General features: G+C 37.8%; 1 protein-coding gene across 5 annotated transcripts in view; it reads right to left on the bottom strand.

The window, feature by feature from the left end:
• Positions 1–2,948: 2,948 nt before the first annotated feature.
• ALS2 (alsin Rho guanine nucleotide exchange factor ALS2) overlaps positions 2,949–16,976 on the bottom strand; it is a 59,286-nt gene continuing 45,258 nt past the window's right edge. For 4 of the 5 annotated variants that reach the window (XM_054830643.1, XM_054830640.1, XM_054830641.1 and 1 more), the window contains exons 22-34: positions 15,019–15,130; positions 14,633–14,710; positions 14,382–14,515; positions 12,097–12,264; positions 11,723–11,840; positions 10,991–11,148; positions 10,143–10,265; positions 8,915–9,091; positions 8,487–8,532; positions 6,808–6,869; positions 6,044–6,193; positions 5,641–5,737; positions 2,949–4,206 (exon numbers count right to left, since the gene is read on the bottom strand). In XM_054830643.1, coding sequence (XP_054686618.1) covers positions 4,168–4,206; positions 5,641–5,737; positions 6,044–6,193; positions 6,808–6,869; positions 8,487–8,532; positions 8,915–9,091; positions 10,143–10,265; positions 10,991–11,148; positions 11,723–11,840; positions 12,097–12,264; positions 14,382–14,515; positions 14,633–14,710; positions 15,019–15,130 — 1,462 coding nt within the window. In that variant the 3' untranslated portion in view covers positions 2,949–4,167. Of the gene's footprint in view, positions 4,207–5,640; positions 5,738–6,043; positions 6,194–6,807; positions 6,870–8,486; positions 8,533–8,914; positions 9,092–10,142; positions 10,266–10,990; positions 11,149–11,722; positions 11,841–12,096; positions 12,265–14,381; positions 14,516–14,632; positions 14,711–15,018; positions 15,131–16,976 lie in introns of those variants that run through there. The other variant, XM_054830644.1, reaches the window with a different exon arrangement.

The following is a 16,976-nucleotide window of genomic DNA, read 5'->3' as shown; positions in this document are numbered from 1 at the left end:
AGTTTTCAGAATTGTCTTTAAACAAGCCTCTAAAGAGGACAACACCTGAGAACCTGACATTCAGAACATCAACTCTCCTGCTCTTACAAACTTCTTTGGTTAAGATGCTTGACAAGGTTATTGAGCATTTTTAGCAATGAAAACTACTCATATCTTTGAATTTATCCAGGTAAATGATTTGGCATATTGAAGGCTGCGAATTAGCTTGAGGGCAGTCAAGCTAACACCCTGAGAAAGCCACTATAAATCAGCAAACTGAGTAGGCAAAAAATGGTAATGAGACAAGCTCAGCATCTCTCGAATGACATGCCCTGTTCAGGACTTTTTTGTTCTGCGTTAAATAAAATTAGGCTAGTCTCATCACTCAAGTCTGTCAGCTTCTTTTTCTAGTCAGTGTAAAAACACATCTTGCTTTTTGTATAGAGACTTGAAAGTGTTTTAATTAAAAAAGCAACCCTAAACATTAGCAGAATAAATTGACACATTTTAAACAAAGACTAAGACCTGTCCTTTGAAACCCCATATACGTATCTTGACCCAAGGACCACTTATTGCAAGTCTGAGGTGGTACAGGCTAAAAAAGGACTAAGTTTTATGTTCCTGTAAGGCATTCTGTGAGACTTAATCATACCTGCATATGTAAGGTTACTGATGGAACAAATTATGCTATTACTCTTTGTAATCAGATACATTCAATGATGATTCATTCTGCCTCCCTCTAAAACAAAAGCTTACAGCTCCAGTGGGGGTGTATCTTGTTTACATGGGGGTAAATGCCTCTAAAGTGTACCTTCCTAAAAGAGCAGTGCATTCAGAGAATACTTGGGTGCAGTGCACTGTAGTCATGTGAGGCAGCCAGCTTTACTTCCAGCTGTTTACTGCCAACAGCTCAAGCTTACTAAAAAAAACCCAAAGCAATCCAAACAACCACCACCTGACAACATCAACATATTGGTACTAACAATTTGTAAGTACATGGCTAGGTAGTTCAAAGAAAGGATTTGTTTTACCATCCCGTATCAGTCACATCTTTCCTCTACATTATCTCTCACCATGTCAGAACAGGTAGTTCCCTAAATTGCTTCTAACAAGCAGTTAGGAAGTGAATTTACTTTTCACAAAATAAGTCAGTAATGTATAGCACCTGACATTCAAGTCAGAATACTTTGTGAAAATTAGGAGTAAGGAAAAAAAAAATCTCTTTTGAGCTTCTACTCCCCATTCATACATGTCTAATATTTAGCTAATGGGAATTAAACAGGTAACACAAGTTTAATTAGCTTTGCTGTAGCTATGAGAAGCAGCTAAATTTCACAGTTGCATAGGGAAAATGCATCTGTGTAGTACAATGGTTTCAGTACAGCACGTATTTTCTTACCTGCAAACACCGCAGAATACACCATGTTCAGCTCATGCAGAATTTCCAGCGGGAAAGAGTATTTGCTGGATGCTAGTAGAGCAAGTAACCTCACTGCCCTAGCTAATCTATGGACATCCTCTCCTTTCTAATCCGCAGAAACCTAACCTTAGAACTACTCGTTACCAGGGAGAAGAGAACAAATCCCCTTAACCCTTTTCTTGCATAAAAAGCCTACTTTAAGTTGTATCTCACTTAAGTACTTTCCTATTCTCAGCAACTTTCTCAGTCAAAAGGGCACTCATTTCTTAGCGTCTGTCTTCAGCTACCATGCCTGCAATCACAGTGAGGGTCTATAATACTGTAACAGTGATCATCTGTTGCTGGTTACAGGATTTCTGCTGCAGCACAAGAAATATCTGGCATTCAATTTCAGGAAAAAAGAAGCAAAGACAAGGAAAAAAAAGCAACTACCATGAAGCAATACAGACAGAGGAGTCCTGCAGGTTAACTCATTTCTTTGTTAGCTACAGAAATGCACAAATCAAAGCTGGTCTGTACCGATTTCCTAATGCATCACAGCCCACGTAGGCTGTAAAGTGGAATCTGTGTCAGAAGCACATTTAATCCTAGGATTCTCTTCAGCTAATAACTGAGCTATATAGCAGAAAGACCAAAAATAATCCAGCCCAGGCTGTCCACTTCCATTAATCAGCAAGCTAAATTCATATGCGATATCATTTTTTATAAAACATTGTGTGTGTGTGTATATATGTTTGTAAAGGTAGATGTTTTATTTGTTTTTGAGTTCTCAACTTTGCATCACTCATAATGAATAAAGTTAAACATTTGAAGTTGCTACATGTTTGGTAGATACATCTCCTTCAAAGGCAGAAAGACTATGCAAAAAACTGAGAATGTAGATGGGAAGTTAAGACACAGAATCAGTGTGAGAGTGAGGTCATATGAAACAAAGCTTTTTGCATGTCAAAGCTGAAGGTTAAAATCATTCCTTTCTGAAACATCTGAAGACAAACACTAACAGAACAGTTATGGGAAGGGGGGGAAATCAAACATGGTTTTAATAATTACAGTGCTAGAAAAGGTGAAATAAACCCTGAATTGAGATCTTTGCAAGATGAAAGTTATTGCCATTGATTTACTCAGCTGTTCAGCTTAGCTCCTTTTCAAAGAGCAGTTCTGCTCTTACAGGTTTCAGTTAAATATTTTTTGTACATTGAGACAACTGCCTGGAAAGACTGCATCTAGCACAAAAGATTAAGTGTTTGAATTCCTGCCTTACACTTTATTATCCTCTCCACCCTTTCTTGTGTATCTTCCCCCTCCCTGTCTCAAATTAACTTTTTTATAACTTCCCTTTTATTCATGTTCTTGCTTATCTCTCCTCAAATTGTTCAGTATAATTTAAAGATTAAGCTAACAAAGAATTGTTTGCAAATGTGGTCTATTATCTCTATTTTCCATTATCGCTATAGTCTGTTGGAAGTATAAGTACAACAATAGTTTTAAACATCATCTTGCCAGAATTACTCTTTACCCTTCTCTGATAAAACTTCAAAAATTTCAGAAAGACCAATCTTTTTTACTTTATTATGAAAATTGCTACATTACAGCCACTGTTCAAAACAGTATTTTGACATATGGTTTCTTTCCATTTAGGTGCCAATACACAAGCCATGATTACTATTTCAAAAATATGAATAGCATTATCTATGGTAGTTTGACATGACATAAGCCATTATAACATTCTATAATCTATTCCTCCCTCCCCCTTTTTTAAGTCAGCCATGGTAAAGAACAGCACCTACAATACCCAAATTATCCATGAGTGTTATTGGTATAAATAAAGTTAGCCATAAACCACAGAAGCGCACACACACACACAAATCCCCCCAGGGAAACTACTTGTTCTCTACATGTTCAAAAATGCAACAAGGTTAGCTTTTTTCACTCTGACACGTAAGTTAACAGGCAAGTCTCAAACCTAACCCATTGTCAGCTTGTTCAAGAGCACGTTCCCATTCTCCTATCACCTGGGCTTCCAGAGAAAGTGTCTGTCCTTGGACATCAAGGTAGTGAAATTGAACACTGCAGATTTCAGGTATTTAATTTGGTGCCAAAAGTTGAAGTGGTCAGTGCCTTTTATTTATTTCATAAACAGAAAGAATGGTGAATGCCTTTATATTTATAATTCTCGTAATAACAGTGTGATTATTTCCACCACAGTATATTAACACTGCATTCAGCAATTCTGTTCAGCACAGATGCCTCAAAACCTTTGCAGCCAAACACGGTATAGGTTACCCATTATAAATACTAACATATTTCTATTTTTTAAATAAACAAACATAATAGCTTAATTCAGGAAGGCTGAATGGTTCTGTGGTGCAATTCATTCTCTTTAAACATCTCTGTTGACAAACCAGGAATAATAAAAACAAACCCACTGCTTTAGAAGCCATGCGGTCCAGACTTTCACATGTACTCTATGCAGATGCCATGCCTTTTTGCAGCATTGTTAATTGAGAAGGAGTAAATCTTTCTGTTAGAATAGGAAATTATTTCTTCTTCACAAGTACTTGACAAACCAACTCTCTAGCTTCATCACTTCATAGATAGCCTCTGGCTGTAGTTTTTTGATCTTAAAACTGAAAGTTCGGGAGAAAAAATGCAATATTTTCATCTGTAACAACAGAACCGTAACGAAGTGCCATTTCGGGGAAGAAAGTAGGTATTAGTGAAGTTCCACTGAGCAGATTATCCCACAGAGCCAGGTCGTGAATGATGGTCTAGGTAAGCTTTTCGTGTTGAATCTGGTAGTAACATGCCTGAATTAAAACAAAGTTCAGTTTAGCATATATACCAGTTCTCAGCAAGCTGATAAAGCATCATACACAAAAGGGTTGATTTTTTTTTTCCTCCTATCCAAGCAAACAGAGGACTAGGCTTTCTACAAGCAGTGATGATACAGTGACACTCAAGACATTAAAATCTTCTGATCTGTAAACTAGCAAAAAGCACAACAGGAGATTTTTAATTACAAATTATGTCCAACTCTTAATGAAGCAAGATAGCATGATTTGGGACTCTGAATACTTCCACAGCTTTTCCAAGATGAAGTACATTTTTTTGTTCACAAGTCTGTCTTTGCCCATTGACAGAAGGGCCAAAAAAAAGAAAATATTTATTTATGGTCAAGGATGCAGGGATAAGCATTTCGAAAGCACTCAGACTGAAAAGCAAAGGTTTTTATCATCTGGATAAATAACCTGACCTGCTGCTTGATAGCTATTCGCTCCTTAATGCTGGTTCAAATATGCCTTGGGTCAGCCATGACCAGAAACTGTATATGTCTCAGACAAACTTGCACTCATGGAAAACACGACTTTACTTCTACTACATAGATTCTTTGATGAGTTTTAACCAACTCAAACCTTCACTTTTTGCAGCACTATAAAAATAACATGTATTAAAAAAACCTCTGCACCCAACTATTTCCAGTCTGCACAGACAGAAAATGCACTCAGGTTCCCCTAGCAGCTCAGCTGAAGATTTTTCTTTAAGTTTCAGGTTAACAGCCTCCCTCCAAAACAACCCCATAAAAAAGCTCCACACAGCTGAATTGTCACAAGAACCACTTGTTTGAGCAGTTTTGAGGTACCAAAACAACCTGTTCCCATTATGGAGGTCCTAGTGTACACTAGGCTATTCACCAAAACAGGTTCTCTCCTTTTTCCATACTTAAAGAGAAGAATACTAAATAGAATGTGGAGAGTGACAGAGTAAAGAGTTTGTGATGGTTTGAGTTTTTTGTTTTGTTTGGGGTTTTTTGTTTTGTTGTTGTTTTTTTCCAAAATTAGATTCCTGAAGTATCTTGATGCAGTGTTAGACTTAAACATTACTGGAATGGCTAATCTCCAAAGCAGCACTTAATTCCAAATATTTATAAAGGGAATAAGGTTTGTTATGTTGCAGGGGAATGACAAGCTGCAGATGAGCATTCAGAACAAATGAACAGAAACCCATATTACATTTGAATAAAGTACATTTGCACATTGCACCATTTTATTAGCAGTACCTGCGATTGTTAGGTTATCCTAGACTATAAGCTAAGTTTCCTTGCTCATCCTAGCTAAAACATTCAATAAAAATGTCAAAAGTTACAAGCTAATGTTCGTACAATTGTCCTAAGCTGATCATCTTTGCTCAAAGCTGATTAATTTCCAAACAAAGGTTTTAATAACCCTGAATAATTTTCATACCTTCAAGGTAGTGAACATGATGCCTTGCTCCCCATGCTGCAGATAAGGATCCATCAGGTCTTCGATTAAGTGTACCTCAGACCCCAAATTCCTTATCCTGTCACATGCAGGAGAGAGAAAGAGAATAGGTAAATAAGAGATACCATTATATTTTTTTACTTTTTGTGCGTGGTGCTATGCAATAACCAGGCTTTTCCCTAACCTCGTTCTGAGGTGACAGCCATTTCATGGTTAACTCTTCAAACATTTTTCAGGCCAAAGCAAACAGCCAAAATGGAAAATTTACTAAGTTACAAAAAGCTGGCAAGTAATCCTATAACAAGAAGCAGGAGCACGTAATACAGGTAAAAGTACTCATACTGCCTATGCTCACCTTATGACCCATGCCACTCTTGGTGCCTACCTGGCTCGTAGCACCACATAGAGAAAAACAGGGAATAAGTCATCCATGGACCACAGAAAGTCTTCCTGAAGAGTCTCAAGTACATTCTGAGAGATCTCTTCAAAAGTCTGCTGGATCACCTTCAACTTGTCAGCTGGGGTAAACGTAGTACTGTTTGGAGAGCAAGAGCAAAATAGGGTAACAATAAGTTGTTACATATCTGCATCTAAATTAAGACAACAATTTGCTAACTAGCATGCCCCTGTCCCCAAGAAGATAAGCCAGATCGTTCACACAAGAGCCACGGCTGCCAAGGCTGTGTAGTACCTCAGGCTATAATTACAGGATCAAGGCACACTATTGCAAGCAAGACTGCCTTCACATAGTTGAGAGATGTTTTAACATAGAGGTAAAGGGGGAAAAAATCCTTTCTAAAACCCTTTTAATTTCTACTTATATTCTTAGAGCAGAATTCCTTATGTCACCTAACAGAAAAGCTCCCCACACACAGGTCATTTTGCCATAACTAGAAATTCACACGTATATTTGATTAGACATCCTCGTGTTTGATTCTAAATGGTGTCCTATGGACACAGATCTCTAAGTCGCATTTACAAGGCTATACTTCATTTCTCATTGGGAGAATTTGCTAGTATTTTTAGTAGGAACTCTGAAACTTCCTGGTGACCAAAGAAAAGATGACAGATAAAGGATCACAATCAAGTAAACTAGATACTACTGTAGCAAAACAGTAAAACACTAAAAGACAAATTTCAAAGAATTACCTGATTTGCTGTAAACATTCAACTGCAGAGGCAAAACAGGCATCTTTTGTATTTGATGATACCTGCGTAATCATGGAAAGATTTATCATGCAGGTTTAACAACCTCACTATTCAGCAGAAGAAGAAAAGCAGCCTATCATGCAACACTGGCATAAGAGACTTTTTTTCAGTTTTCAAGTGCAAAGAAAGGGAAATGTGCCTGGACGCTAAAGTCATCAGGAAATCTGCCTATGTATAATTTGTATGAGTTTCATTTAAAAAAATTAAGAAAAGCCTGTACTGAATTCCTTGGTATGTTACAAGAATCAGTGATGGTTTTGGATCTCTTCCAGGTCAAGTAAGATTGAGAATTAAATCTTAATGGTTAACAGTCAAGAGGGAACCATAAGACCAGAACAGTTGAAACCTAGAAGTCATAGCAGTCAGTAATCAGAGACTCAGGTTTGGAACAAACAGAAAAGAACAAATATAAATGTTAGCTCTTAATACGCAAGTGAGCCTAATTCTTTCTCAATGGAGCAGGTGGAGAATGGATGGATGCAAAAAGACCTAGAGAAAGTCACCCAAAATGAGGAAACTGGACAGAGGAGAACAGCAGATGAACATGATGTCTTGGCTAAAAACATCCTATTTAACTGAAGGAATGACCCAGCAAACAAGGTAACTGGCTGCAGAGAGCATCACATACTGCATAATTCAGAGAAGACACATACGACATAGTACTTCACAGTGGAAGGGTCCTATAACCAAAAAACCAGATCTGAGAAGGATTCAGACAGCTGGTAAGAATTTTGCCCAGTACGTAAAAATGCAGAAGATCTGAAGTAACTCAAGAAATATGTTATTGCTGGATTTTGTAACATTTAAAGTCTGAGTGGAGGTTTGCATCACGTGAATCTTCAACTTCATGATTTGGGAAAAAGGGGACTCATCTTGCTGGGAACCCATAGCCTCAGGAGTTGCTTTGGTTATTACTACAAACTTGTAACAGTCTCTATCAAGGACTATCAGCTCATCTGTGTGCAGCAACTACTGTGATGAAAGCCACACTTCCCATTATTACAGAGTTTGCACAAGCCACAGTTATAAACAGGGAGGAGGTGATCTGAAGGCAGGAGTATCTAAATAACTATAAGAAATCAAAAAATTAAAAGTATACTGATTCATAAACAGACATGATTTAAAATATACTGTAAATATTCAAATTGTTCAAAATTATGATTAGTAAACCACTCTTACTGGAGCACAGAGATTCAGTACTACACTATTACTGTCTAATAGTTCAGCCACTTTCATCAAGATAATGATTAAGAATAAAAACCATACAATTCTTCTCCTAATCAGAAACTATACAATGGTATAACTCTTAAGCAGCTTGAAAATCTCCTTGGTATACCTTTATTCTCACACCTTCATAATCGGAGACCAAGCAAATGTCTTCCTAAATTAGAATTTATTACAGAGTAAGATGGTAAGCGACAAAGCTGGACTGACAGCTGTTGTAAGAAATCACTAGCATAGCTTTTAAGCAGCAGACAAATTTTAAGGAAACAAGATAGCATAGCATCTCTTCAGCAAAAGTCCTGGTCAGAAATTCTTTGACTGCTTCTTCATGATGTCAGCTTCTCAAAAGAAACACTGGGCAAAGCATACTGTAAGGCAAGCTCCAGAGAACATACCTTTCTACTCTCTCCAAGGATGGATACAGTTCCTGGCCAAAATTTCCTGCAAGAAACCCAACATAGTCTATTGAGAGAGCATAGTCTTAAAGCACTTTTCACCTTATGAAAATGAAGTCGTCATATTCTTCTACAAGATACAACAGCTCTTTCTACAAGATCAATTACATCTAGCACAAATAGCTATAAAATAACTTGATTTGAAATGCCTCACTCTGGTTTTGTAGCAATGCCAATCTTCCCCTCCCCTTTTTGGAAGAGGGAAGTTTTGATTCACACTCTCAACCATACTAACTAGCTTGAAGATATGTTTAGATGGATTTTAATCAAAGAAAAGCACTTCAGACAGTAAGGGGTTTTAGTTGCTTTATCTAATTACATGCTATAATCTTTTCCTAAGTCCTGTTTTATTGTTGAAGCATACTTACGCTTGCACTCCAAGAAAACTTAGAAGAGCCATATCAGTTTGTTTGTTTAGACGTAAAACACATTCCCAGTAAATATCTTCCTCACGCTCATTGTCTAAGGCATACAACATAAATAGAGGAGGATAGAGTCGTGGCAGTAACACAGGGAGCAGCAAGCCAAAACTCGTTACCACATAGCTATTAAAAAAAAAGAGAGGGAGGTGGTTTAAAGAGGGAGACATTTAAAAAACCTAATTATCTATAAAAATTGAATGAAAAAGAAATGATTGGAACAAGCTTTTCATTTAGTATGAGCCTATTCTATGAGGGATAAGAATAATAAGTACAAATCCATCAAATAGTATCTGTGTTAAGAAATACTTCGGAGTAATTTTCCTTTACAGTCTACCTACAGGTGGGTTTGGGGTGGGGGCAGTGGTTGTGGTGCAGGTTTTTTGTGGTTTATGTGTTTTAAATAGAACATTGGCTTTCTTCCTTGTATAATGTAAAAGCTGAACACTGTACTATATTATAGTTCAAGTTTTACCTGTATCTTCATGCTAATCATTTACCCTCAATTCTGGGCCACTCTGCTGACAGCTGAACTTCACCTTCAAAGCAGAAGCTAGAAAACAGGCTAAATCCCATTCAGTTACCTGACCTAGCTCCACACACACTCCAGGCTCACACAATCAGCACTTGCTTGGCACCAAGCTGTAATCCTAGCAGGGACAGCTGAACTCAAGGTGCCTACTACTACCATCCGCACAGGCCACTGCAGCCGTTCTGAGACAGCTGCCTCTACTGGTCCCTCTTCCTTGTTCTGAAACACCTGAGGCTGTGCGGACAGGACGATGGACTCAAGGGCGAGCTCCATGTGATCGGCTATTTGCCGATTACACTGGACCTGCATTACCCACAGTGCTCTTAAACTAAACAGTTTTCTGAAGCCCAGGCCCAAGCCTGAACTTGTTTACCCACAACAGACAAAAGCAAGTTTGGGTTTAAGTAAAGGATCATTGCATGGAACAGGGATGAAATGCTTATTGCAACCATCACATGGAAGTTTGCTTATCAGAATCTGTCATCAGAAACAAAGGAAAAAAGAAATCTGGTTATATCCATCAGTTAACCATGTGCTTATCTTCCTTCCCCCACCCAAGAAGAAACTGCAAACAGAAATAAAATGGAGCCTTCCTTAGTTTTGTGGGGTTTTTTTGGTGGTGGTTCCCCCCCGCCCTTTATGTACCCCGGCTCAGGAGATTCTGATCTGGAGTCAGACTTCCCACTGCAAAATGATCGCCTTCCCTTTGTCTCAGTTGCCAGAAATGGAATTGTGCTGCCCTCTTCCGGAAGATCAGGAAACAAGAACCTAAATGGCAACACACATAATAACATATGATTTCATTTCACGAAGTTTCTACAAGCCACAGCATTAGAAGGGAAGATTGGAGAGGAAAGAAAAGTCAGCTGAAATAATACATGGGGGACTAAGTAAGACAGTATAGCTAACAGATGTACAGTACCATCTACCTGGAAGAAAACTTATGAGGGCCCACCTCTCCAATGCTAAAGATACCTTTCCTACCTTGACATCACTTCCCTCCAGACAGGGCTTCTAACGGTTAACAACTTGGAATATTTCTGCTTTCAGAGTGGCAGGGACCCACTTAAAGCCGTTATTGCTCTCAAGAATCTAAGCAAACACTTCATAGGAACACTGCTCATCTGTGTTGGTAAGAACTTCAATGGAATACACTGTGAGTCCCTGTCCTCACTGTACTTCTACACTCTTTGAACACTGTCTTTTCACAGCATGGATATCCAGAGACACTACATTGGAAATCCACATTCAGGATGAGCTTCCACCAGCCATATTTTAAAGTACAATGTAGGATGTAATACACTGTGGTGAAGATTTTAAATTTTTCTCTTTTGACAGAATATTCAAGACTCCTTAAAAAGGTTAAGGAAATATAAGCAACCCTCAGAGTAAAAATACTGGCACACTTGGACTGCATAAACACTAGACAGTTTCAGTACATGAGACATCTTTAATTCAGCAGTAGTTTGACTCAAAAAATAGAGTCTCATTACCTAACCAATTGGAAGATGCGTTTGAGGTAGGACTTTATCTCTCTTACAGCCTCCTGCAGTAATCGTCGATTAGCTCCTACTCCAACATAGGTCATTCTGTAGACAGCTACTAGTGTTTCCACCAGCTTGCCCAATGGATGGAGAGGAGTATCACAAGCCTGAGGTGAAAGATATTAATTGGCCAGTCAGATAGGTCAGTGCCTGACCAAAAAAAAAAAAAAAAAAAAAAAAAAAGGAATTCAAGAGAGATGGGTCAGAGATCCAACAACAGGCTGTGAAAAAAATATTACAAATACATCAAGAAGTGAGCTATATTTAACAAGTTGCCATTTGGATTATAAAATTTATGTATTAGCTGAATACAGCTCAGAGGAGTCATGACAGTACAAGAACTTGTGCTAGTACTTGGACAAGTCATCTCTCCAGTACTATTAAAATCACCATGCAGTAATTGGCAAATATTTCAAGATGCTTTGCTGGGATCCAATGTATAAGAATTAAAACAGTAACTGGGCAGAAACTGACTTTAAGGCAGTATCCATGAGGTATATAATGTTTTTAGTCTTAGTTATGGGTTTTAATTCAATAAATTAGGAAGTTATGAGCAAACATGAATGAATACAACGTGGATTACAAGAGTGCAAACATGGAAGGAATTAAAGAAAGCTATTACTAAGTGAGCTTGACATCACGCCTTACCAACAAGCTATATGAGCATTTGAGTCACAATACCTTTATCAAATATTTTTTTATATTTTCATATTTTTCCAGGGTGAAGGCACCAATGTGTTGTGGAATGAACTCCAAACTTTCCAGTGTCTGAGTATGTGAGCGGCTCAATAATTCTGGACTGCAGTTATAAAAAGGACAAAGACATTGTACAGATTATTAGACATACAGTAGGAAAAAACCCCCTTGAAGCTAATTGAACTGAGTATGTTCCCAAAAGGGTTTATAGTGCAGAGTATTAAGAGTTCTGATTTTGTTTAGGATTTCTTGTTGTTTTAACTGAACTTTTACAGTTAGAGTTTCTAGTCTAGAGTGTGATTTTGGTTTCTTTCTCAATGCTTGCTTCATCTTGCTGACTACATTCTCTAGAAACCAACCTGTCTTTGTGTTGCCGTCGGTTGGTGGTCAGGGCCACCGCAATGTTGTCCCAAGCCTTCCATCTGTCCCCCTGGCCTGGGGTCTCACAGCCAAGCTGGTTCCAGCATTCTTCAAATACTGCCTTCCATTTCTCATCAGGAGGCACTGCCAGGATCCCAAGTTTCCGCCTAATAAAATGACCAGTTAAGTTCGTTAAAACCAAAGTTGTGAAACACCACATTCAGCTACAAGAACCACCTAAGGCTAATGTCAATCTAATATCTCATGCTATTTCTCCAGAAGCTGATATACTTAACAGTCTCTACAGTGAACCAAGTTTATCACTAAGAATAAACCTAGAACCTACTAATTAGTGTCTTGTTTTTCAACACATTTTTAAAAGAACCTACAAAAAGTTACTGAAGTTCTTTTCTTTGCTAACTTACACTAATCCATGTAACATTATAATACATTACATGATTAAAATGTTTTTAATACCTACATGTGATAACAACTATGAGCCTTATTACATTAGACAAGTCAGTCTTACTCTTTCTTGTAGTCTTCCAAGAAATGGTTTGTTTAAACACAAAAAGGACTCGTTCAATCTCCAAGCAAACGGGACATACTGCACTTAACCGAGCTTATCTTCACCACTGGTATTCGTTCAGAAGGCTCTGGACACATTCACTTAGCAAAGATATAGTACAAGAACATCCCAAATATCTCACTATCTTGGACTATACAAATAGCATAGCTACACAGATAAACACCAAGAATGGCTATGTGGCTTCTGCCCCTAAAGTAGTATCTACATATGATATTGCACAACATGTTAGGGATGTGCTGGTAGAGAGTAAAACCAGCTCAGGCATCTTTTCACTGACAGCCGATGCTCAGGTATCCTCTATAACCAAAGGAAAACCACAAACGGTTGTTCTCCCTATATATATAGATATCTGTATCTCAGACATGGAATGAAATTTAGGGCTTTGAAAAGCTTTCATAAAGCAAATAAATGCTGTCAGGTTCAACAGTCCTATCTTGATTTAAATGAAACGTCAGAAATCATCAGAGCCTTCATTAATATTTTTCCACCGCATTTGAGATGAGAACTAGCAACACTGATATTTCCCCACGCTTCCAGTTTCACAAAGCAGAACAAGTAGGCTCTAAGCCTTTTCACAAATTATACCAGAAGATTTTCAACTTCAAGAGAGCCTGAAAGGGGTAGATGAAACTCTTATTTCACAAGCAATCTTCACAAATAGGTACATACATTTATTCATAGACTCCCTACTGGGGTAAAAAGCAGACAGCTGCTAAGGTTGCAAGTGTTCAGTTCAGCAGGGAGGCCTGCTTAACTTTGCATCCTGTTGTAGGTGTCAGCACTGTCAAAAGACATTACCAGTGAATGCTTCAGGAAGCATACTGAGAAGTAATCTAGGTAAAAACATTGAGTGGTGTTTCCCATTTTAACTGAAATTTGAGAGTATGCTTCAAAGATATTGAATCCTGTATAACAATTACTACTATTGTAAACTAGTATATAGTGCTACCAAATACTGAAATTTCACCAACTCTTTACATTTACTTAAATTTCTTTGACTCAAAGATATCTCAGTTGTGACTGAAATAAAACATATGTGTTTTTTTTTCCCCAGAGATAATTAAGCAAATTGACATAATGCGTCTGCTATAAATAGTGTTATATGGATGGTTTCTAAATTTATCTTTGCCAAGGTGTCAAAATGCTCTCTTTTGCAATTCAGCAGATTTTTCTATTATTTTCTTATGCATTGTTTGGAAGAGACACGATAACTTGCTAATTCTGTCCAAATGTACTCCCACTGGGATTATTAAGTGACACATTAAATGTATTAATTTACCAACAGAATAATTGGCAGAAGGCAGAGGGGTCTGTGATAGACTAAGTTACATTTACATGATTGTCGTTCTCAGTACCTCAAAAGTCAGCAACAGCTGTGAACTCAGGTTCTAACAGTCAGTTCAGATATAAATAAAAAAATTTCTCAGACTGCACCAGGACAGTAGCAGCATGTCAGCTATCCTGTAGTTTCATGCTGTTACTTGTGTATTCAGGTGGTAATTAAACCAAGAACAGCTATAAAGATGACTTACCTTATTTTCTAAGCAGGAGGGAAGAGGAATGAAAAAGGAAAAAATGTTTTCAAAATCTGTTTCTTTGCAAAAAGTATTTTAACTGGCCTTTGAAAAAAGACAATAGTTATGTTCCAAAGCATTACTGAATCATATGAGAAATTATTTCTTATTCAACACTCACAATGCTTTAGGTTTGTCCTTCTCATTCTCATACAAGCTAGGTTTGAAGTAAGTTCCTGTGATTTTTATCCCAGATCCCCATTCTCCACTGAAGAGACCTTCAATATAATCTCCATTTGGCAAGGTCAATGTTCCCTTGAGAGAAGATAATAAAAAAATTAACTGAAATCTGTTGGGAACCAAATTACAAGGAAAGGGGTACTTTTATTTTTAAGGTGCTAACAGTTCACAACTGATAACTGTAATACCAACCTTTCCACTCAGAGTCCAGTTATCTGAAAATTCCCCCTCATAGACTGTATCATCCTCAGAAAGCAGAATTCCAGTCCCCTATAAAAAGAATCATAAAGAACCATAAAGAACACAAAGCAGTAATTTATAACAGAAGGCCAGACTGCAAATCTAAAGATACACTGAAAAACCTGTTGCTAATTCTTAGCAAATAACTTTAAAAGCAGATTCTGAAGTAGTCCTAGGTGAAACAGAGCAGGGATCATAAAGACAGTTTAAAAAGCCAGGACAATAGACGGTTAGAGGAACAGAAGGTTTACACAGCCTAACATACACTCATCTACACCAGAAAGCTACTACACTTAGAGGAAAAGTCACTATAGCACAGATACCAGTGTTCAACTCACCATCATTTTGTTGGTGCTGAAGGCTCCTTCATAATACAGTCCAAACTGCGTAACCACAACACCATTGCCTTGGCAAAGATCATCTTGCCACATTCCCATATACTTTTCTCCTCTGAAGAAAAAATGAAGTATGAAGAATACAGTCTAAGTAGTACATTCACATCCTTTCTTGGCTTTACTGCAATATTTGACCATTACGGAAACCATCAGAAAAGAGTCATACAGCACTCACTTCAGGTCTGTCAATCTAGTTTCACTAGCTTCATGGATATAAAGACTCTCTTTGATAGAAATAAACTATAATGAACTTCCTTTCACAATTCACATTACAAATTGGCCGCATCCAAACAAACTGTTCCTGATGATCTGAAACAATGCTGAAGCCCAGTTGAACCCAATTCCTACCCAAAGGAACCTGAGCAGTAGCTACAGCACATAAGAAACAGGGAAACTTGTCTGGATCAGCTTTATCTAAGATTTAAGTTTCATATCAAAGGGGATTTTTGGCTTCATCAGGTATCTACCTGATGTATTTAACAGTTACTTAGAAAAGATGCAGAAAGCTTATTTTAGGCAAATTTTTTTTGCCAAAACTTTTGATTTCTTTACCTAAACCCAGATGACTCAAATTGAGAGGATAATAAATGAAAGAAACCAAGCTGTTCTACTTGAGGGATAGGAGAGACACCTACAAAGTCATACATGACATTTTGAAAATATCAGAGCACAAAAATTGTAAGGAAACAGATCACTTTCTACAAAGTTTCCAGATAATAGCCTAACAAAGGTCATGCCATAAAAAAAATTATTAGGCAATTAAAGATTGCTCACAAGTAAACATCAGCGCCTTTCAGACTACTATTTAAAATATTTTTTGTGAGTGTAAGTCCACAGAGTGGACTGGAGTGTTTGAAACTAAGTGCAAATGTTCCAAATATTTTGAAACAATCTATTTTTCAGGTTGTTCTGAAAAGAACATGATGTTTTCACCATACAAGTAATAAAAAAATAACTTGTCAAGAATTTTGTTTGCTTTTAGAGGGAAAATAGTGATTGATTTAATAGAACTCTGCTTATTACAGAGCATTTTCCTTTTAGTATCCAGGAAAAATTATGGTCATAGCAAAGAGAGCAAGCCCAGCAATTAGTCTAAATTCAGGGGTATCTTCCAGCTGGCTGGAGCCATACCCTAGCAGGATGCTGGTCTGATTCATCATGCCAGCTACAGGAGTCTCTGCTGGATGAAGGTTTCTTGAAGAGACAGACGCAGCACACTCAGTTACCACGGTGGAAACATAACAGAGTCCCAGTTGCTCAAATGACTGGTTTGCAATAATGACATCAAGTTACAAAGAGTGTCTGCAGCTATTCCTTATTCATCTGGGCTAAAGAATATGTGAAGAAAATTAATCCTTAGGCCACAAACATATACCCCTTCCCTGAGACCAGAAAGAAAACTACCATGAGGGCAGCTCACTCATATCTGAGTAACTCTGGAATAGAAAGTAAATTCCAAACTCCTCCCCAACCACGAACCACCACTGCATTTACAAAGTCTGGAGGTGAGAGGATCTGTGAGGTAAGCTGCCATCTCTCAGTTTGTCCTAGGTAAATAAATGACTAAAAGTACGTGGAGACATCTTGACACTAGAGTATAAGAACAACCACCACCACTGAGCAAGACTAGATCCAAAACTGACATCAGGGAATACCTGGAGATGCTGCAATAGCTCTGCTTCAGAAAAATACGCACATACACACTCCCACACACCCCCTTCACCCCCAGACTTTTTACTGTTCTGCTTTATAGGTGAGCTTTCAGTTCGGTTGCACCAAAACCAGTTTTCTTGGGCTCTCTCCAAAATCACTCTTTTCAAGAACGAACAGCATTAAATGGGTGACTGAAAAAACAGACTATATTGATCTGTTCTCAGACAGTATTCATTTAGTGCAGTTCT

This window comes from Grus americana, chromosome 6, assembly GCF_028858705.1.
Source record: "Grus americana isolate bGruAme1 chromosome 6, bGruAme1.mat, whole genome shotgun sequence".
Taxonomy (NCBI): Eukaryota; Metazoa; Chordata; class Aves; order Gruiformes; family Gruidae; genus Grus; species Grus americana.
This window is presented reverse-complemented; position numbering and strand designations above follow the sequence as displayed.